We start from the raw sequence: 24363 nt of genomic DNA, 5'->3' as shown, positions 1-24363 counted from the left end.
ATCAAAAAGAGATTGTGAAAGAGTTACAGAGCAATCTCTCCAAAATGGCTGAATGGGCTTCAGAATGCCAAATGCTATTCAACGTAAACAAGTTAGTGATGCATGTTGGCAAAGGGAAATAACAATCCAAACTTTACCTGTGTAATAGTGGAATCTGAACTAGCAATAATTAATCAGGAAAGGAATCTTGGATGAAAATATCAACCCAATGTGCAGTTGCCATGATCAAGTTTATAATTCCGTGGCTGGAATCATTAGGAAGGGAATTGGAAATAGAACTGCCAATATAATAATGCCCTTACACAAATGTGACCCTGCATCTGGAGTATTGTATACAGTTCTGGTAACCATAGTTTAAGAAGGACATTACTGAGCTAGAATAGGTGCATAAAGGTATTTGGGAATTGAAGCAGTTCCCCCACAAGGAGGGACTGCAGTAATGAAAGTTCTCTAGCTCGGATCAAAGGAGTGTAAACGGGGACATGATAGAGAAACGTAAAATCATGAATGGCATATATCAAGTGAAAAGAATGTTATCTCCCTCACAATGTTAGAACTTGAGGTCATCCATTGAAATGAAATGGACCTACCCAAGGATTTTTTATATACAGAACATAGTTAAATTGTGGAATTTTGCTGCCAGCGATTGTGATGATGATAGCCAATTTGAATGGGACTGGACGGGTTCATGGAGGTTATGAGTGACTGTTAATATTGACAGCTATTTACTACCTTTTGAATCATAAGTGGCAAAACTTAAAGATAAGTTTTGGTCTTCCCCATAGGAAGCACCAATGGGAGGGAGTTATTTTTTTTCATTCCAGGCTTGTGAGCTTCCCAAATATATCCAGATTGACACTGTGTTACACAGTGGACTGGATGGGCCTCTGGCCTGACCCAACGTTATGCTCTTAAATATTCCTTGCCCAGAGCTGTTACCTGTTTCTATTCAAATTGTCTTTTGCTCAATTGGGTCCTTTGTGCAAACATAAAGTTTCTGTTATATTTCTCCAAGATAGGTGAGAGTGTTAAAGTTGCATTTGTCTCCTAAATATGGTGCCATAGAATCACTGGTTTATGGGCAGAGTAGCGTTGTTATAGAATCCATCGCATATTAAACTGTATCCCAAACAAGTGCAAGAGTCAAGTCATGTGCAAATCCTCAATGAAGTGCTTTACTTTGTTCAAAACTTTGATTGAAATAATGCTGCATAGCGGTGCCTCACTTGAAAAGATAGTTCTGCAAAATGGTTGCACTATTTTGAGCTGATAAGAGTAGCTTCTAGACATGGGTTTCTACACATGTACAAAAGCCACTCTTATTGAATTGAGCTGGCGGATCAACTTGAATTGGTCAAGCTTCAATTCTTCATAGAGGCCTAGTTCTTTGTGTCTCTGTGAGGGAGATCAAGTGTTATCTATGCAGGCCTGTCTGTTGTTTTTAGCAATATAAACTACATTAGATGAGCCATTTCTTTTGCAGTCAATAAATACAGGTTCTAGGAAAACAGATAGTTTTGTTTTTAAAAAGAACATGCCTAGTCACATGCCTTTACCTATTTAACATAGGTGTCTTACTAAGTTACTGCTTACCTTAGTAGTTGATCAGAAGAAAATACGGTCTGCAAATTGCAAAACTTCATAATATACATGGAATTTTGAATAACATAAAGTTAAAACATTAAAAAAGTAACTGCTGCCTTACATTTTTATTATGGGTCAGTGATGTGAGAGCAGTGGCTTCATGGTGCTTATAATGCCAGTTATTTTAGAATATATAAGCCATTCTTTGTCGTCCTTAGACAGAGATTCTTGATAATAGCATTTTATTATTTCTAGCATCAATTTCTGAACTGGTATCATAACTACTCCCCACCCCCAAACAGTATGGTTGATGTTTGCCATGCTATGCATTCTTGTCTGCAAGGTTGCTCCATGTCAGATCAACAAAAAGTGACAGGTAAACCTAAAATGAGTATTATGCATCTAATTTTCAAACAAAAAAAGAACATTCCAAGGAGAAAATTTACTATATATTAGTATAGTATATTTATTAGTATATTTCCAGATATATAATGTCCATGCAAATTTTCAAGAAAATCCATGACTCTCAATGGAACTTTCCTTTATTAATCCATGCTGAAGGAACCAAGCTGCATTTATTGAACTGAGAGTCAAAACTGAGGGTTAGCAATGAATTACAGTGTTCAAATTGGATTGGATTGGACCCAGATTATGCAAGGCCTTTCCCTTATCTTTGTTACACAAGGTAGAATGTGTAAAATTAGCTGTTAAAGAAGGAAGCTAATAATGATATATTTGTATGTGGGGATACAGTCTCTTTGATGCGTTTTTCATTGGTTGAATAGCAAAATATGCTTCCAGTTAGCCATTTTCATTCAGCAGAAAAAGTGACAGAATATGAAGACTGTTGCATTTTTAAAATGTCATCACATGTTGCTAAAGTACAGAATATCTTATTTTGGGCAAAAATATTTTCATTGTTGTATGCTCCCTGGTGCAGGATAAATAAAATTGCCTCTTAATCTGAAGCATAAGAAGTTCAAGACACTTCGTAATATCTCTCTCTCTAAGGCAGAAACTGAACAATACTTCTATGCCAGAATTGCCTCTGGTCTTGGACAGGGAAAAAATGAAAGACTACAGTTTCCAGATATCAGATTGGGACCTTATAGTAACTCTAGACTACACATGTGGTAATTTTGCCTTTTCAAAAGGAAATCTCCCATGCCTCTTTTATTCTTGTTGTGTGAAGAAAAAAGAATACAGCATTTCATTTGACTGTTCCAATTCTGCAGCTGCATAATGCATACAGTAAACCCTTGATTTTGTCATGAGTAAGGATGGCGAGCAGGGGGCTCCCACCCAGACTGTCAAGCGCATGCGTAGCACTGAGGAACTGTTCAGCCATTCAAAGAGAAACAGATCGGGACCGCCTTAACCCTTGGGGTTATATGTCTGGGTTTTTCCCACGCTTCTTCAGTTTGTTAGGATTCTTGTTAAGTACTAGTAATAAATATTAGAGACCAGTTCATTGTCTCAGTGTGTTTCCTGGTAGTTAGGACAGATTTAACAGACTAATGGGGGGAAGGAATGGCTATTACAGCCAAATGTCCATTAAAAGGCAACCTTTTTTTCACATTTAAAAACACACTTGTACATGAGAAGACCTACTATACTGGTATGAGTGATTACCATTTTGAGAGAAAGTAGTGAATGTTATCTGGACTTGCCCAAAAACAGACAGTATCTGTTGTTGCCTGAAATTCAGACAAGATTCAGGTCAAGCAGATTTGTTTCTCTTGAGTTGGGTGGCCTTTGAAATCTGGATGGATGGATGGATAGAACTGAAGTACATTTAAATTAAGAATTTTTGGTAGTTTTAGGTTTCAGCAGTAACTTTATTCAGCTGCAGGTTTATGGGCTTGAGAAGCAGCAGTCTTACAGAAGAGGCTTGAAAATAAAATATTTGTTCCTCAAGTAAAACATTTCATAATATTTTGCCTTTTTTCCTTTTCTCCAGTACATGATCTGTAGTACCAGCAGTGAACATGGTAATGGGATTAATTTGGGGATTTGTGGTAAAAGGAATGCAGTTTTGTAATCTGGCTTTCAGAATCAATGTTACAGCATGTGATGAGTTCCTCTGGTAACAGGTGATCTAGTAGAGCAAATTGTGGAACTGGAGAAATCGCTGCCTATTTTGTTAACAAAGAACTTGGCTTTTTGGGTTTTGCTGAATAGCATGTGAAAATAGCATGTGAATGGATTATCAGAGGCGTGACTGAATGTATCAGGTTGGTATCTTGATGAGTGATAACCAACTTTAATAGTTTGCCAAATGCTTTTTGTAGATGTTTGCTTAATATGTTTTCTTTCAGAATGAAAAGGGGAATAGGTTTTCAGGAATCTGCTAAGGTAACATTAATGCCACTTCTTCATGAAATATTTACTAATGTCCATGAAACATTTACATCAAACAGGTCAGCTTTGCCCTCTCAGCAAATTCTGACATTTTCACAATCCATTCCTCCACTGTGGGAATTTCATTAATCTTCCATCATTGAGCATACAGTAGTCTTGCTGCAGTTACCATATACAAAATCAATCTGCCACAAGTCTTTTCTAGTCCATTGCCCATAAGTCCCCTAGTTTCTTCACAATATTTATCTTTAAAATCCTTTGCATAGTTATATGAATTTGTATCCAAAACTTCTTAGCTTTCTCACAAGTCCACCATGCTTGATAAAATGTCCCCTTATGTTTTTCACATTTCCAACACTGCTGTGAAGTACCTTTATACATTTTCAATAATTTCTCTGGTGTCATATACCAATGATACATCATTTTATAAAAAAATTCTCTTAATGTCACAGTGTAAATTTAATACCAGTTATCCACATTCTCTCCTAAGTGTCCATCTGTATATTACATCCAAAATTAATAGCCCATTTTGTCATGCAATCTTTAATCTGTTCCCCTGTTTCAAATCTTAACAAAAGTAAGATTTTTGCTATTACATTTTCATCATTTGTACATAATTCAATTTTAGATTCTGTTTTGTGTTTTTCAATTCCAAGTATCTTTTTACCCATTTCTTTTAATTGAGCATATGAAAACCATTAAAAACTATGTCCTTCTGCAATTAATTGTTCTCTTGACTTCATCTTAATTTCTCCTTCATCCTGTATTAATAAATCTTGATATGTTACCCATTTGTCCCTATCTGCTGTTTCTCTTCTATAAAACGCTTCTTGTGCTGATGTCAATAAAGGTATCTTCAGATACAGTCTGGGCTTATATTTGTTCCATAGTCTCAATATGGCACTTCTCAATTTTTAAAAAAAATCTACATTAACTGTATCGTACTATGAAAATCCATGCCAACCAAACCTCGGGTTATGTTCTTCCAGTTCTAACATTCTTTTATTTCTCAGCAAAACCCATTCTTTCATCCAAACTAAACAGCAAGCTTCAAAATGCAACTTAAAGTCAGATAATCCGAATCCTTCTCTATCTTACATCTTGCAGAATTTTGTATTTAACCCTTTGTTTCTTACCTTGCCATACAAATCTGGATAAATCTTTTTGCCATTTTTCAAAACAGGTATTGTTTGAAATTAAAACATCATTTAGGTAATACATTCATTTTTATCACAGAAATTCTTCCAAGCAATGACTGTTGCAACTTTTCCCATCTTAGTAAATCTTTCTTAATTTCATTCTATATTTTAACATAATTATTCTGAAATAACATATGATTCATATTGGACATAATATTTTACTTTTTTATCAAATTGAAAACCGGTTTTATCAATCAATTCTTTTTGAACTTCCATCATATTTTTAGTTGGCATTTTTGTTTTCTCTTTATTAATTTTAAATCCAGCTAATGCATCAAATCCCTTCAACTTTTCCCTTAATATTTTTATTCCTTCCAAGGGATTTTCAACTATTAAAACCAAATCATCTGCAAATGCCCTTAATTTATATACTTCTTTTTTCACCTTCACCCCAGTTATTTTCTCATCTTGTCTTATATCTCTGTTAAGGACTTCCAGAGCCAAAATAAAAACAATGGTGAAAATGGGCAACCTTGTCTTGTCCCTTTCTGTATTTCACAAGTTTTATTCAATTCATTAACTATAATTTGTGCTATTTGCGATGTATATATTTATTTTACCCATTTAATAGAATTTTCTCCAAAATCCATTTTTTTTCCAAGATTTTAAACAGGAAAATCCAGTTCAAATTATCAAATGCTTTCTCTGCATCAAGAAAGATTAATGTGGCCTGTTTTTCATTCTGTTGTTCCAAATATTCTAATATATTAAGAATATTTCTTATATTGTCTCTCAACTGTCTTTTAGGCAAAAAGCCACACTGATTCTCATGTATACAGTCTTGCAGAACACCTTTCATTCTTTCAGCTAAAACCATAGTAAATATTCTGTAATCATTATTCAATAAAGAAATTGGTTGATCATTTTTTGGAAGAGTACGATCCTGACCTGCTGTATGAACTAAAGCAATATTTGCTCCTTTCCAAGTTTCTGGTATCAGTTCCTTTTTCAAAATGGAGTTCATCATTTTATGGAAAGGTTGTATCAGTTCATCTTCAAAACTTTTATAATAAGATGCAGGTAGTCCATCCGGTCCTGGAGCTTTCTCTCTTTTATTTTATTACTTTCTCTTTTTCATTGCCTCATAAATTTCTCTTATTGTACTGGATTTGTCTTCTGCAGCTCCTGGCGCTCTACTCTAGAGTAGCTGACAACATCCCTCTGGATCTTGCCAGACTTCTCCCAAGGAACTTCCCTCCAGGGCTATGTATTATGAGGTTCAGAATTCACCTCTGCCTTGTACTTAAGTTCTTGTTCAATGTATTTGTCCTATAACACAATCAATTTGTCTGTGAAATGAGTTTTGATGCCTGGCCATAGCTAGCGCAACAGCACCATTTGTGACACATCCCAGAACACTTGGAATTTTGAGAAAATGTGTCCTCTGGCTTAAAAATATTTTGGATGCTGATATATAACATATCCACATGTATTATTGTTGGAGTTCTTTTACAATAGTTTGTAAAAAAAATCAGCATGCTGGGCTGACAATTTCTCATAAGTTTACATGATGTTCTTGATCTCTCCTTTCCTATCCTGATTATTTTTCTCTTATTTTAATATATTTTAGGTGTTAATAGTTGGTGGGTCATTTGGGCTCCGTGAATTTGCACAGATTCGATATGATATTCAAAAGGTTCGTGGCAAGGTAAGCAGAATTCTTCTCCTCCTTGTAGTTACAGAACACAAGATTCAAATATAACAGCTAACTTTTAAAGGGAGGGACAAACTCATTATTCATTCAGTATTTACTTCCCAGCCACAGTTTTGAAGTTCACCCCACACAGAGCTGAGGGATAGCATCCATTTCCCATCCTTCCTGTTGTCTCCTTATTGCCCATTTTCACAGCCCAAGAGGACTGTATATCAACAACAAAACCTATTTATTTATTCATTCATTCATTCCATTTGCATCCCATATTTTTGCCCAAAAGCCAGATTATAAGAGTCTACATCTATTTTATTTTTATTTTCTACATTTATATATTGCTTTTCTGCCATTACGCTCAAGGACGTTCATCTCCGGCACCAGCCACTGCAAAACAGAAAGCCATGCAAATACAGGTTTGAAAAATTTTACTGCCATATTATAAACTTCCTGAGAGTAGCCAGAGTAATTAGCTAGAGAACAGTAGGGCTTACCTTGAAATATAAATTTGTCAGCATTCTGCTGGCAGGGGAAAGGTAAAAGTGGTGATAAAACTGTTTGTTTATTTACTTATTTATTTATTTAGAACATTTATATGGCCATCCAACTCAAACAATGTGACTCTGGGCAGTGTACAAAATTGTTAAACAAAAATACAAAAGAAAAGTAACACACACCGGTACAGGAAGCTGAAACAATTAAATGACAATCAGGACTAATACATATTATAGCTCACCAATTGGGAACTATATTCATTCTGACCCTCATGCCCAGGGAAATAGCCAAGTCTTAACTGCCTTTCTAAAGATGTGCAGGGTTGAGATCAACCATGTATTGGGAGGTTGCGGGGGAGCTCAGTCCAAATAGCAGGGGCTGCCACTGAGAAGGCACACTTTTTGGGTCCCACAAGGTGATATCGTTTCAGAGAAGGGACCTGAAGTGTGCCCTTCCTGTTGGAGGATATGGGATGGGGAGATACCATTATACGGTATCCATGACAGATAAAGCTTTTGGCACCAGGGAATTGCATGAGTGGGTCTGAATGTCAAAGAAAGGGCATGGACGCAGGGCAAGGAAAAATAATGATGGGAGTTGCAGTGTTGTTTCTAATGGAGGAGCAAGGCCTGGAGGCTGCTCTTGTATAGTTCCAGGGGATGGGGTGGCTTGATTAGGGGCACTAGTGCCCTCTCCTCAGAAAGAGACATGGTGATGGCCTTTGCTCTGCCCTCCATAGCTGCCAACGTGTTTGGGGGCTAAGCACCCTGCCGGCACATGGCCTCTCATTATCTAAGACAGGACCTACCTGCTCAAGCTCATTGTCTCCCGGAGCTGTCAGAGGTAACTGATTGCCTGCTGACTCCACAGGCTGATGGTCCATCTGGATTGGCTTTTCAGCCTCTGACTCAGAAGATTCGGCGAAGACCATAACAGCTCAGAGTTTAACTAATGGTGTAAAATATAATAGCCACAGTACATAATGTCAGGGTGAGGAGAAGCATCTTAATGTATCCCAACTGCTAAATAAGACAGTTCTGGAGAAGGAAGTCTGTTAATAATTATGTGGTTTGAATATTGCTCGATAGTTTGCCGTAGCATGATTTATTAAACACAACTGAAAGGTTTCACACAATATAGTAAGCCATAAGGCACGTTTTACAAACAGAAATGTCTGAGTTCATACTTCTCATACTTTTAATCTACCTAGCTCCCTACCAAAATGAATGAATGAATAGATAAGGTTTCCTTGAATATGTCAACATACAGCTACTGATCTGCATGATGGACCTGGAACTGCTTTATACTCACTATTCTCTCTTAGGAAAGTGAGAAAAACCTCCCTTCTAACTATGTTGCGAAATAAGAACTGTTGACAATGACTGGGGATGATAATTTATCTGAAACGTATTGTGAGAGAAATGTAATATTGTTTCCTGCTTATCTAAGAAAAGGCTCCATAAAAAGAAAGAAGGACTGATACTGTATATTTTATAAAGACAGCATAAAATTAATGACAGAATAACTTGTCCAGAAAGCACACAATGCTCTCATCCATAAATTTCTGGCCGTTCCTCAGAATTACTTTTATGTTCCTGTGAGTTAGCACCAAGAATACTTCTATAAATGCATGAATTTCAAATCTTTATTCTAGAATTCACCATCCATCAAAATCATAGATAATGCAGAAAGCAACTAAAGATTCTTGCGGGACTTGTTTGTTTAAAAACTCTAAAACTTGATAGACTAAATGCTACTAAAACGTATCATTCAAAAAGTTGTATGCGGAGTGAATGTTGCAGTTACAATTTTATGTTACATCTTCATAAGAAGCTGTACCTTTTTGTCTGATCATCTAGACAACTGTCTCTGTTTTTCTCTGTAGCATTCAAATAAGATACTACAGAGTGAATTATAATCCCTAAATCTCTTAATTGTTTTTAGCATCAGGGCTAGCTGTAGCTTGCTTTCACAGAAATTGTTCATTCCAAAGAAATGTTTCCCTTGGGCTTTTCTTTCAAAAGTGCCAATTACTTGTAATTCATCATTGAATATGCCTCACTTTTGACTTCTGACTATAATGGGAAAGAACATACAGGTGCTGGCCATGAGCATGCATGTGTGATTATAGGATTCTGAATCAGACAATTGGTAAGATTCCTGGACTTTTTGCTGCTTCCTCTCTTTTCCAAAATGTAGCATCTGTTCTTTTCCAGGCCATAATGTTTGATAATATAATGGAGTGTATATTCATGTACATATAACATGGTATTTGTTCCATTTAAATCTTTAAAAAAATTAAAGGATTTGAGTATAGTAGCCCTATACAACAATATTGGCAGGGTTTATCAGATATAATTATAAATACAAGCAGTACTGAATCTGATAGGGCCATGTAATGCTTCATATTCAAATTTAAAATAATGTTTCACAGTGCATGTGATCATGAACATAGCATCAATCTGCAGCTCTTTAAAGTGATAGGTCTTTTCCTAGGATCCTGCAGCTCATCTTTGCAACTCCAACATGATCCTGGAAAAGGACATAGTTGTTTTAAACAGTTGCAGACAGGTGTTGCATTAGCACCCCCATGTGCTCCAGAAAGCCTTTCTGGAATAAAATCTAAAGCATTGCACAGCCTAGAATCCGACTTCTTAAGATACTTGTAATGCCACCCTCAGAGTAACTGGGGTATTGTTACAAAGACAGTGGTATTCAAAAACAATTCCACCACTTCTGAGATAAAACAGAACAAGACAAAGCAATAAACATCCTTATTTTATCTGCATTATAGGGGCTTTAGAAGCGATTTGAACTTGAACACTTATAAAACACTTCAGTTTGAAAAGCACAAGGTAAATACTTAATTTACAGACTTCCTCTTTACTTCTGTAGAAGTTTACTAGATGTCACTACAGAAGCTATTTTAGCTGATATTTAACAAATCATGAACAGAGTCCTGATTTTATTACCTTTAACCATCAAGGAGAAATGAATCAATTGGATGAAAGATCTAATGCCTCTAATGAAACCATCAAGAACATTTCAGTTGATCTATAAATCAAAGGACTGGGTTAAATTCCATAATTTATTTACAGCCTACATAAATTAGACTTCCAAATTACTTTCAGAGATGCACCATTTTGAAACTAATTACCACTGTGCAGGTAGGTAATACCTATTTGGTAGGTAGTAGAATGCGATTGTAATGTCTCTCTGAGCATTCACAAAGAGGAATATTTTTGGGAATGTGTTGTTTCAACATAGTCAGATATTTTTTTCACTTGGAGCTGCCAAGGGCCATATACTGTAGAAAGGAAAGTAAGAGTGATAGAAGAGACTAATTTTAATCAGAGTTAAAAGCCAAATGTTAGCACATACTGAAGAAGAAATGATGATGTCCTAAAAGTTCTGTCTATAAAGACACAGTATTAGATGAGAGTCTGTGTTGCATATTCAAAGTTAAATTTTCAGACAAGAATACTTTTTTTGAAGAAGAAAAGTTTTGAAGCATTGCAATATAAAGCATTTCCCCTTTCTCACCCAGGCCTCAAGGGGCATTTCATTTTAAATCTTGCACTTCAGGCTATTTAAGTGGTTTGTAAAAATACAGGTACAGCATATTAAACAGACTTTACAAAGGCACCTTGAGGAATTGTCTTTTAATATTTTAAACATAGATGTCTTACTTTTCTTATTCCCCTGCCCCTTATTCTTACATTATATTCAGGATGAGTCAGCCAGCTATTCAGCAGCAGAGTTTCAGTTCCAAAAGAAGAACTTACATACTAAGATGTGCATTTCTTAACAGGAGGCAAGTCTTTCTGACACAATTTTAATTGGAGAGGTGGTAAATAAATGGTCTCAATATGATCCTTTATTTCCTCTGAACCAGAGAGCACTTTTACATTTTAAAAAAGTCAATTCAAGAGAGCACATCATTTAATTAACTATTTGACAAAGAGTTATTCGGAATTCACAAGTTTGGAGGTATTTTGTAGTCCTTCAGATGGCCTCATAAAGGGTAGACATTGGCTCAACAGATATCTAGAATGTTTTTCCTCATGGATATTAACAGTTTTTGTGCTTCAAAGTATATTCCAACTGGATGCTCACAGCTTTCTTTAACTGCTTCCTGATGTCAGCCACACTTTCATTTCTCTTTCATCTCTTCATTGCAAGCTTGTTTACCCTGTTTTGCTTATTACTATGCAACTTTTGGAATTTTATACTCCATTTTCTTCTCTGCTGCATAGGATGTACTCTCTTGTCTTTCTACACACCTATCTCATGTTCTACAATTTGCATCTTGTTCTTCAGTAACTTTTCATTATTTTCTGCCTTGTGCAAGGCTGATTTTTTTTATTGATTTGGATTGTGTTAACTGTCTTCTTTCTTCATCTTATATTATCCAAAGCTCATGTCACTCCATTTGGGAATCTTGGCTATAGTCAGAGAGAGGAAATAAGTCTTTAGTACCAGGGCTGTTGTGATTTAACTACTCATAAGAATGGCTCCACTGTTATATAATTCTGTCTTTACAAGAATCCTGTGAGTTAGATTAGGCTGAGAGAGGTTGACTGGTCCTAGGCCACTCAGTGATCCTTACCACAAGTGAAATTTAACTGAGGCTGCTCAACTTTAGTATGATCTTTGCTACCATTACACCACATTGGCTCCAAAGGATCCATTTAATCCATTGCTCTTCTGCAACAATAGCTAGTTGGCTGCTTCATGGAGTTTACCAACAAGGCTCAAAAGTACCCAGGATCCAGTCTCTGCACTTGAAAACTACTGTGGCTGATTAGATTGAGTGTTTATGTCCTGTAAATTAAGTTTAATCCATGTTAAAGCCAAGCTTGTTTTTCTATGGTCAAGAGAATATCATTATAACACCACTGCTACGTGAGCTGCATTGGTTGCCAGTGTGCTTCCGGGTGCAATTCAAGGTGCTGGTTGTCATCTTTAAAGCCCTTCATGGCTTGGGGCCGGGTTACCTAAGGGACCGCCTTCTCCCAGTTGTTTCTGCCCGTCCAATTCGATCTAGTAGATTGGGTATGCTGCGGGTCCCGTCAGCCAGGGAGTGTCGGCTGGTGGGAACTAGAAGGCGTGCCTTCTCCTCCGTAGCCCCTGCCCTCTGGAACATCCTCCCTCCAGAAATTAGGATATCCCTGACCCTGTTGGCCTTTTGTAAGGCTGTAAAGACCTGGCTTTGTGCCTGGGCCTGAGGCCTCGAGCGTGTGGATGGTCCCGTCTCTTGGCAGTATTAATATCTATGCATTGCTCACTTGGCAGCCATATATATTTATTTTGTATTTATTTTATATTTTAACTGTTTTAATTATAACTCTTTTAATTGTTTTATTGTAGTAAGCCGCCCAGAGTCACTTGTTGAGATGGGCGGCTATAGAAATCAAATAAATAAATCAAATAAATAAATAAATAAATTGTCCTTTCAGTCTTAAACTTGCCCCAAATCAAGAATTAGCCCCTCCGTTCTCCCCAGCTGTATACTATTAGAATAGCTCATTTCAGAATTCAGTTCTAAAGCCTTGTTCACACAATGCTGGTAACAGTCACCACACTGACGTTTTATATAGACATTTTTTTCTGTTTCAGTGAAAAATTGCTTTTGTTTTTTCCTCCTCCTCCTCCTCCTCTCTCCCCACCTCCCCATCTGTCATAATAGCAGAGCTAAAAATTCATCTGAAGATATGACTGGCTAACTCTATATGAAATAGGTGCTAGGAGATGCTTATGATAACAGCAGTTGACATGTGTATATGTTTCTATTCTAGTCATTATTTGAACAAGTGACCTTTCTGTTCATGTAGCTGAAATAATACATTGGGGCAGACTTAAATATTTTATGGGGCCCTCCTTGGCTACATTAGAATGAATAAAATCCAAGAAATATATATATATATACACACACACACGTACAGCATATGTATGTATGTATGTGCGTGCATGCGTGTGTGTGTGTGTATCCATTTTAAAAAAATAAATTGCTCTATGGGCTACTCTCAGAATTGCAAAACTGAAAGGAGAGTAGAGGGATACAACGTTTTCTGTAATTACATTCACACGTTCTATCTGTGTGACAAAAGCACATCCATATACTTTTTTTTGTATTCACTTCTGCATTCAATCTCACATGCTTCACTGTTGACCCTATCTCTTAATTGCCCTTCTTCCAGAGGATAAGCCCACACTTCTGGAACTTCTTATCACTCATTACAGTATGCGTGCAAAATTTGTTCAATCAATTCAGCATTTTTCTGAGAGCTCAGTCTCTGAATATATGCTATCTTTTGGCAGTTGAATTCCTCTTCAACTTACTAGCATTCCAGCATGCAAAGAACTTGGATAATGAGTTTGTATTCTAAATGTAATCAGTTTTGAGACATTGAATTTGAGTGAGGCTTCTGCAATCTGGAGCTATTTGTTTTGTAATTGCTATTGGACTAAACCAAGGGGGGTGTTGGGAACATTTCTAACTATGGAAATAAATAAACCTGAACTTCCTTTGAGATTCATTTCAACTTCCCATTTTATGAATAGAAATGAATGTGAGAGATTATCAATAAAATGTTTATGATAATGCATATTATCTTTCCTCCTTCTGCATGAAATAATTAAAAGATGTCATGCTAAGCATGAATTACTGGCAAAACCTATTGTGATAGAGCCTGTTGGAATTATGATTATCTAAGAATGAATGGTGTAAGAATTCCTTCTCCTTTTCTCTATACAGGGAATTGTGTGTATTTGAAGTTGCAGGGAAATTACAGTACTTTATAAGTTAAGTTTTCTTTCTGATTAGTAGTATTTGATTTATATATTTTATTTATCAGATGGATCCAGAATTGATAAAAAAGCTCAAAAAGAGTAACGTGACACTGGAATCAGAATACGAGGTATGATACTGATATCTTTTCTTTACTTTCTGGCTACTTGGTTATAATACACATTCTATCCATATCTAAAATTAAAGGAACCGTAACTCTGATTCATAGACATCCAGTAAAAACAAATTGCTTTGAGAATTCAAAGCTCTGTAGGACACAACTCCCGTTTTTCGTGTTCATCCAGTGCTGCAAATGCAGTTTTACTGTTACATGTAAAGGAAAAATGGCAGATCCAACTGGAACGTGCATGTATCTACTGTATGTTGCAATTGCCAACCTTAAGATGGGATCCATGTGGCTAATTGCAAATATATATTACCGTTTAGGGCTATCAGTCCCTTGGACCAGCTGTGCAATTCTAGCCTCATTTGGTACTCAACAAATTGATGTAATTTGAAAAGATGTTTTCCAATAATTACTGGTCTCTAAGAGTAGGAGTTTATTTCATGTCTGTCAGAATAAGAGAGTTTATCATAATCCTTTCTGTACTTGAGTAATCAAAACAAAGAAAACTGCTTGAGCAGATCAAAGGCCTCTGTAATCTGCATTCTTTTGCTCTGCTCCTGCAATGGCCAGTCAGTTTCTTCTGAGAAGCCTACAAGCAAGAGAACCTCCTTTTGCTTATGTTCTCCAGCAAATGGTACTGAGAGGTATTCTGCCCCTCCGGTGCTGGCGGATATTCATTCCTCAGCCAGTCCTAATAAGCCTTATCACTGCCAAATTCCTTGTATCCAAACTGGCAACCATAACTACATTTTATTTATTTGTTTGTTTGTTTGTTTGTTTATTTATTTATTTATCGAATATTATCACCACCCATCTCTCCCCCAAAGGAGGGACTCTGGATGGTTAACTACATCATACAGTTATGAATCCCACATTGTGTCTGGCCTGAATCTCCCACTGTTCACCTTCACTAGATGATCCCACAGGTTCCAGTATTATGAGAAATGGTGAGATCCTTTCCCCCTGTCCACGGCAGAGATAGGAATATGAATGTGACATGTCCCGCCCCACCCATTTTCCTCCTCTGCTTGGCCACATCAGGAGCCAGGCCCAAGAAAGACCAAAGACAGTAGGAAGTTATTGTAGCCTATATAGGGTCGTCTTTCACTTCGGTTTTTACTGTTCACTTAAGAAAGGATACTTGGAACAGTAATCCTTTAAGTCTGGGTCTTTCTGTCTTTTCCTCAGTTTCTGAATTACTGATTTCTATTTTCTGAGTGGAAGGAAAATGCTTGTTCCAATTAAAAAGTATTACTTTGTTTGCACTTTGGGAGTCTTTTGTCTTTTGTTCTCTTTTAAGCAACCATCTGCTTCATTATCTTTAATATTCCCATTTATTTAAGCACAAGTTTGGTCTATCTCATCTCCACCTTAGTTTGCAACAAAATCTGAAAAATTCCAAAGACAATGTTTATATATTTTTGCATTTTTGTGTATACTTTTTTTATTAGAGAGCTGCCCAAAGTGAAAGATAGCTCTGCCCTAATTTGCTTGTGTGAAAGAAATGTCAAAACTGTGGTTTGCCAAGATATGCAGAGCTTTCTTCCCATTGGACGTAGGTAGATACCTGATGAACATTATTACCAGAAGTATGTTGATTTTCATGAGAAAATTCAAAAGTAATAACACTACAATGTGGACCATCCACGTTGTCCTTGCAAGAATTGTATCTGATAGAAGCAAGTGGCTTAAGGAAATCTTGGTTTTTTCATGATTTACTAAATGCAAACCAAGCATCTTTCAAATTGGAGGGAAACTGAAACTGTCCCAGATTTAAAAGTATGACATATTCAGGGGATTCAGCCATATATACATGCAAGTAGAAGTAGTATAATCTCCCCACTCCACCACCCTGGATATTGGATTTTCTTTATTATGTACAGAAAAACAGAAGAAATTTGAAAGAAAACATGAATTTATTGGATCCTGCAACTTTTTGGCAGTGGCCATTACTAAAATGGCCCTTTCTGTTACACAGAATAAATATGTTCTCCTTTCCTTTTATGAAAAACCTCAGTCTAGCCCAAGACAGGTAACTGAGAAAGATTTTTGCAAATCTACAGATAAAGCTTTGTCTCAAAACAGTTATATATGAAATCTATCCCAAAATAGCATTATCAATCAAGGGGCCTTGATTATTTGTAATATCTGAAAATGAGTAATGTTGTGTCTGTGAATCAAAACCCAGAATATCCTGAATAATATGTACCAGCACAGAACCACTGTGTCTGTCTAAAATGCTTAGAGTAACAAGAACAATGATGGAGAATATCTGCCCCCGGTACCTCTCCCTACCACACTGCTTGTCCTTTCAGAGAAGCAAAGTCCAGAGCTACATGAAACAACTGTAGTACTGTAGAATCAACCACAGCACCTGATATACTAGATCTAATACTGCGAAGGAAATGTTTACCAATGAATCTGATTTTATTATTATGAACCACTAGGTGGATAAAAATAGAAAAGAATGTTAGGCTGAAGGAATATAATTGCCTCCCGAATATGCTTGAGCTGGATTTTGGTGGGAGGAGGGGAGTGCCTGCTGACTTGATCAATTTCTGATTCCTTTAATGGAATAAACAAATAATACTTTAAGGTTCTGTAAATCACAGAGAAATTAAATTATTTTGTTAATCTCATGGTAATTAATTGAAAAGATGGATGGAATTTGGAGAAGGACGTTAGAGCAAGTCAATAGGCAAGATTCGTAGTCTAGTGATATGTTCCACATCAGTGGCCTTACTGAAAGCATGTATGGGGATTTAAAGGTATCCTCCAGGTATATTATTTATATCCATACAATATCCTCTTGCATTCTAAAGAGCCACTTTAGAGTGATGCTAACTGAAACTAGAAACAAGTCCATCTAAAAACACATTTCTTTCTTGAAAAAGTGAACGATCTGTTCATCTGTTTTTTTACAATAATCTCTGAGCTGCTTGGGAAAAAGATCAATACTCTTTATATTTGCTATGCTGTATGCATAGAGCCTTAGGACAGGGAAGAGGTAAGTTTCAATCCTTTCTTTTCACAGATAATTCCAAAATTTGTTTAAGAATTGTAAGAAGACTGTAGAATCACCTGTACGCAGGTCCATGTCTCATGGAAAATTTGTTTAAACGGGTGCCCTTCAGCTGGACTACAGTCCCCCAGAACTTCCAGTCAACATACTGGCTGGGAATTCTGAACACTATAAATTTAGCGTATTGGGAAGGCACCAGTTCGGGAAAGGGAAGGCTGACTTTTAATTCTGCCTTTATTATAAATACATGGTATATATTCTTATATCATTAGAAATTCTTTAATTGAACAATGAGTATAATTTACAAATGACATATTTAGAATTTTGTAAAAAAAATTGAATAGTACATGCATTTCAAGAAAGACTGCCACTGATAGTTACTGAGGTGTGCTGTACAAGATGTATGAAGTTTAACCACACAATGCTGCTTCCGATAGTAATGTTCTTTTTAAGGTGCTGATAGAGAGTAGAAGCAGCTACTCGGTTTCTGAAATACCTAGTCCTGCTCTCCTTCCTGGGGTGATTATATTCCTTTGCAGCCCACTGAGCAATGGATTGGTGGGCTGCCAGGAACATGAGGAGTGCAGGGATGAGGGCCCACCCATGCTTCGCCTAATTCAGAGCTAAGGGTATGATGTTGATAATTTCTGCTTAATTAGAGTTGGCAGTGGAGAAATGTATAACTGTTTGAACAGTTCAGACTGTTGTCTTTATCTACCTTGATTTGCTACCTCTTGGTTTACAAAATGTAAAATAGCATAGCAGTCTAGTCAGACAAAGGCTGTCCCCTTTCTTCCACTTAACAGTCCCTTTGCTTCTTTTGATATTTAAGTTATCCTTCTTTAGAATGAAAATTGAGGGAACCAGATGAATCCCAAGTGCACCCTGTACGTGGGGTGTGGCTTAGCCTCAGCTGAAGAGAGCACACAGAAAGGCTTGCTCATCCCCTGCCCAAGTTAACATTTTCAAGTTACTCAACTGCTTATCTCAACTGAATTCCTTTCTAAAGCAATTTAAAATGCAAAATGTCCAGGAGAGGTGCTTTGCAAAAAGCTGAAGGGATCAGAAAGTAGATGAAAGAGCTGAAAACAACCAACAATCCTCCTCCAGTGGCAAAGAGGAAAATAAAACCGAGGACTCTGTCAAGCATTTGCTCAAAGAATTTAACAGGACCTGAACCTGGAATGGACGAAGTTTCTTACTTCAATAAAAGAAGGTTTATTAGGTATGTCTGAAAGAATTAAACAGCTTGATGACTTTTCAAGGCAAATATTAAACATTGCTTAGACAGCTAGTAAAGTCTATGACTTAAGAACTAAAAATGGCTCTACTATAAAAAAGATTAAGACATTATGGATGTCAAAGTATCTTTGGCAGATGCTGAAGATACTAATAGATGAAGCAACCTCATATCAGAAGTACAACACCAACAAACTGAGAATGACAACATGATAGATTGTATAGTAACAAAGCTTAATTACCTCTCACCAGATTTACATTTGTCTGAATAGGGCATAGTATGTATACATCATATTCAAAACTTTGGGCTTGCAAAGTTGAAAAATCCAGGGATACTGTAATTAAGTTTCTTAATGAATGGACCAGAGATAAAATTATTCAAGAAGCTTGCATGCTGAAGGAAATAAACTGGGGAGAAAAAAAAGTTTTGTTTTTCAAGGTATCAAACTGCCTTACAAGAAAGAATTACATTCAAGTCTCTAATAGAAATATTGATAAAAATGAGAATTCGTTATAAATGGGGATTTCCAGTCAAACTTATAATTTTGAAACCACAAGAAATAGAGTTAATTTCTGCTGTTTACGATATAAAATAAAGCTTCAACACACTTGAAGGAGACTCTTGATGCCATCACAAAGAATAACTTTATTTGATAGATCAAGCAGGCACAGCTACAAAATGAAGATTCCAGCAAAAGCAAGATCAAAAGTTAAATAACAATATAATGAACTATTTATAAACAATGATGACCGGATCTGTTGTTGGTGAATTGTTAGGGTATTTAATTTTATTGGTTTCAAGATAGCGTACTTTATTTTAATGTAGTAATCCACTTTGTATCTTTGAAAAACGTAATAAAATTGTTATCAATTGAAAAAACCCATCTAACACTCTGTGGGAAACTCATATAATTAAACCTCTGCTTTTTTTGTATGTGTGTGTATAGATACATACACACATACATACACACAGAAAAAATCCTCTAATCTTTCCAATAGTCGTGGAGATGGTAAAACAGTATGGAATTAATGTTTTATTGAAACACCCAGGCCTAGCAAGGTGCCCTGTCTAAACCAGGTTGCACTTCAGATGTTTGAAGGATTGTAATGATGTAACAATAACATAATATTTTAGTTTGGAACATAATGATGTAATATGAAAGCTGGGGGTATTGTGTCTAGTATATTAATTTTCAGTTTCCAGACACAACTGAAATTCTAGCTGGTATACAACCAAACACTCCTATTTCACTCTCCCTGAGTTTTAAAAATATGTTTTATTGCCTATTTCAAAGTTCCACAGAATGTTTTAACCCTTCTCTCACAATCCTGTGCTTAGAATCAATTGCATTATTTTTGTTAGCTAAGGATACACATGCTGCCCACCTCCTGATTCTAATAAAAAGAGATGAGACTCTGAGTTTGGCTGCAATATATTGTGCTGTCATTTATATTTTAGAAAATCTTGCATTTTCAGTGCTGGTGAACTTGGATAATAAGCCACTCAACAATCTCTTTATTTTTCATTGATTAGGGATTACTTAGTATTACCTAGATTTGAGCTGGGAATTTCATTTTGTTGGTCTGGGAGCTGAAGAAATAATTTGCATTAGGCTGGCGGATCATGCTGACAAAGAGTATTTTCACACATTCCCTTCCCTTCCCACTGCACAAAACATACTATTTTAGATAAAAGTTGTTTAGAATTACTTTAGAAGGGAAGATGCTCCTTGGAACAAGGGGAGGGGTACTGCTTTTTGTTTTCTGTGTAGATTCCACCTTCCCTAGAAGTTGTAATAAGGTAATAACAGTTTCTGAGCACAGCAAAATGGGCTGCAAAAGCCAGATGGAAATTAATGATTCCTACCACACCCTTCCAACCCAAGGATCCCAATTTTCACTTTAGCTGCAGAGAAAAAAGATGATCATGCTGAAATACGGTTTTATTTGAATTCATTTCTGGGATATTGCCTTATTATTTATCTTTACAATCCTTTATAGTCACAGCTGTGTTTGCATAATGCAACCCCCCCTCCCCAAACTAGCTGATTATATTTATTATTATGGTTGATTGCATAGTCAGCCATATGTTTAGCTTGGATTTGGCATTTTTGTCCACCTATGGAGTATTATTATTATTGCTTGTTGTTATATGAGCCCTTGTGGTTCATTGTTCAGTACATTGTGTGAAGTTAGAAAATGGGGTTAATTAATCAATTAATGATGCTTTAGTATGTTGTGTGAACACTGCCCATGAGCTTCAAAAGTGAAGATACAATTCCTATATAAGATGTCAACAAATTTAGCAATGTTTTCCAATTTTTTTAAATTGAGGAACATATATATTGCAGAAATAAGTAAATAAACCACATTTGTGTGTTATGTTTTCCCCTCTCCCTTTCTTTTTCTACAGAAAATAAAAAATGCCTCATTTGATGAATGGAAGAACATCAGAGGGCCCCGTCCATGGGAAGAGACTGGGTCTAATCAAGAGAAGCAACAGTAGCAGTAAAGTTCTGCCTAAGAGCCAGTCTTACTAATTAACTAGTTGTGCCCTTGAACTGTTTTTATCCCCTATAAAATGGGTGAATTAATAGAATCAACTACTAAGAATATAGCTGTTTTTGTCATGGCTAAGCAGAAGCCTTATAAATAAAATTTTTTGAACTTTGCAATGCTAATTGATAATGCTAAACACAGTATTAGTCAAATAAATTTAGCTGACAACATGAGTTTTTTATTGGATTTCTTCTTAATTGGTTGAAGGTCAAAATATTGTCATAAACGTAGACTAGTAATTTAGTCTCAGACACTTACCTTTTTAATAGATCTGTTAGTAGGACAAAATTCTATTCCATCAATATCCATGTGGAGTCCTTGGTGCTCTCTGAACTTGGTTGTTTGCTTGCAGACGTTTCATTACGCAACTGGGTAACATCATCAGTGCTGGTGAATGATTGTAAGGGTTTGCTCCCTGTTTATATACAGTAGCATGCCCTGCCAGTGTTGATGGGGATGTGGTTTTCTCCTTGGTAGTGCCTTGATTAGGGCATTGTTTTCTCCTTGATTGTTTGGTGCTAATCCCTGCTTATCTGGGTGTTGGCTGCTGGAGAGGATGTGTTCTGGTCTTTTTGTTTCCTTCTTAGCTTTTTTACTGTCTCTTGAATTATGTATGAATGTGGTTTCTCTATGTGTCTGTTGATGGCTGATTTATCTGAATGCCAAGCTTCCAGGAAATCCCTAGCGTTTTTGGATTTAACTTGGTCTAGGATGCTCACAGTTTCCCAATTGAAAGTATGGTTGAGTCTGTCCACATGTTGTGAGATTAAGGAGTTTTCATTGTGTCTTCTGACTGCTAGTTGGTGTTCATGGATGCGCTCAGCTAGTCTTCTGCCTGTCTGTTGTAGGACCCAGATAAGCAGCGGTTAACACCAGACCAACAAGCAGAAAACAATAAGGTGCTCAAAATATGGACTTTAGAAAGATTAACAATGGATTAAGGGCTCAGATGGACTTGGAATTATAATTTTAAATACTCCCAAAGAGCTTTGAGTGAATCAGAAGAAATCTTCCCTTGGGAAAATGGCGACTGTTTTGAGCTTTTCATGATAAGGGGACTTTGAAGGTTGAACACTAGAGGGAGTTAGACGATAAAGAAAATGGAACAGACATCTATAATATAAGCCTGGGTATATTTGTCTGCCAAATTCTTTGAGAAAATAGATAAATTGCTTGACAAAATTGACAGAGCATGTTCTAATGGAATTACAGAACAAGAACAAGTGACAACAGATGATTTTGAAATTACTCTGAAGGGGGACTTAAATGTAACAAGTAATGAGAAAGATATGGAGAAAGATATGGGCACACAAATGGAACCGTTGGATGACCTCTTCCCAAAAGGAGATGTACAAATACTGAACCAAGAAATTGACTTCGATATTTTTTTAATATATATTGGATATACAAAGGAGCTCTGTTAAGGTTTTGAAGGACTTTATTTGAAGTGATAAAAAAAAAAGACAAATTTACTTATTGGATATACAAAAGAAATCTGTTAAAGTTCTGGAAGATTTTTGGCTTGAAACACAGATGCAGAACACTAGCCCTGGGACTCCTTTTGAAGGGGTTAAAATATATATTTTAAAAACTCAGGGAATACAAGATTGGCTTATTCGCCCAGGGGTAAAGAAGAAAAATAGTTACATCTGGTTGCCCTTACTGGACTTTTGCTTACAAAGAATGACTGACGAAGCATTTGGATTTTGCTTTTTTTATTCAATAGATGAGGTATGGGGTGAAGAGAGATTGTGTCCTATGTAGAGATAGTGATAAGCTATTGAGATCGTTTTTACTTGCTGGAATGAAGGGGGAGGTTACCACTTTCTTTTTTCTCTTTCTTTCTCTTTTTTCTTTTCCTTTGTATTTTTTTTGTATTGGCTTTTATCCTTTCATTTATAATTCTTAATAAAATTATTTGAAAAATAAATTTTGTTGTTTATTCGTTTAGTCGCTTCCGACTCTTCGTGACTTCATGGACCAGCCCACGCCAGAGCTTCCTGTCGGTCGTCAACACACCCAGCTCCCCCAGGGACGAGTCCGTCACCTCTAGAATATCATCCATCCATCTTGCCCTTGGTCGGCCCCTCTTCCTTTTGCCTTCCACTCTCCCTAGCATCAGCATCTTCTCCAGGGTGTCCTGTCTTCTCATTATGTGGCCAAAGTATTTCAGTTTTGCCTTTAATATCATTCCCTCAAGTGAGCAGTCTGGCTTTATTTCCTGGAGGATGGACTGGTTGGATCTTCTTGCAGTCCAAGGCACTCTCAGAATTTTCCTCCAACACCACAGTTCAAAAGCATCGATCTTCCTTCGCTCAGCCTTCCTTATGGTCCAGCTCTCGCAGCCATATGTTACTACAGGGAACACCATTGCTTTAACTATGCGGGCCTTTGTTGTCAGTGTGATGTCTCTGCTCTTAACTATTTTATCGAGATTTGTCATTGCTCTTCTTCCAAGGATTAAGCGTCTTCTGATTTCCTGACTGCAGTCAGCATCTGCAGTAATCTTTGCACCTAGGAATACAAAGTCTTTCACTGCTTCTACATTTTCTCCCTCTATTTGCCAGTTATCAATCAAGCTGGTTGCCATGAAAAATAAATAAATTCTTGCAAAACTATTTTCAGTCTATCAGCTAGAATTGATGTGAACAACTTGTAGTCATTATTCAATAATGATATCAGCCTATAGTTTATTGTTAAAGCCAAATCTTGTTCCTCTTTAGTAGTAATTTTGTACTGGCCTCTTTCCAACTCTCTGGAATCTTTCCTCCCTGTAGGATAGAATTTGTGTTTTGTAAAGGTTGTAAAAGCTCATCCTCAAAACATTTATAACAAGAACCTGATAATCTGTCTGGTCCACACACCTTTCCGGTTTTAATCTTCTTACAGCTTCACAAACTTCCCTTATTGTTATAGGTCCATTCATAATCTGTCTTTGTTCCTCTGTAATCCTCAGTAAATTTTGTTTCTTTAGATATTCATCTATTTTCTCTAGAGAGATGACACTTTCTTTATACAAATTGGAATAATATTGATGAAATGCTTTTTGTATGGCCACATTGTTCGTTAATATAGTATCTCCCTCCTGTAATTTCAATATCATTTTATTTTTCTTTTCATAATTTATATGCTAGCCACTTCCCTGGTTTATTTGCAAACTCCAAAATTTTTATAATTCATTTTTATTTCTATTTCTCTTACTGTTAACATAGATACTAGTTGTTGTAAAAGCTTAATTTGTTGAGAAATACTTATGTTCTCTAGAAATTTCTTTAATTCTTCTTTTCTCTTTATTTCATCGAAAATAGCTTGTGTTTTCTCTTGACTCTTCTTTTTAAG

At 36.4% G+C, this 24363-nt stretch overlaps 1 protein-coding gene across 1 annotated transcript in view; it reads left to right on the top strand.

Annotated features, from left to right (window-relative positions):
* LOC134487781 (cytochrome c oxidase assembly protein COX16 homolog, mitochondrial) overlaps positions 1 to 21197 on the top strand; it is a 29588-nt gene extending 8391 nt beyond the window's left edge. The window contains exons 2-4 of the mRNA XM_063289833.1: positions 6715 to 6792; positions 14145 to 14207; positions 20879 to 21197. Coding sequence (XP_063145903.1) covers positions 6715 to 6792; positions 14145 to 14207; positions 20879 to 20971 — 234 coding nt within the window. The 3' untranslated portion in view covers positions 20972 to 21197. The remainder of the gene's footprint in view (positions 1 to 6714; positions 6793 to 14144; positions 14208 to 20878) is intronic.
* Positions 21198 to 24363: the final 3166 nt, after the last annotated feature.

This window comes from Candoia aspera, chromosome 1 (assembly GCF_035149785.1).
Source record: "Candoia aspera isolate rCanAsp1 chromosome 1, rCanAsp1.hap2, whole genome shotgun sequence".
Classification (NCBI taxonomy): domain Eukaryota; kingdom Metazoa; phylum Chordata; class Lepidosauria; order Squamata; family Boidae; genus Candoia; species Candoia aspera.
Note: the sequence above shows the minus strand (reverse complement) of the source record. Positions and strands in the feature narration are given on the sequence as shown.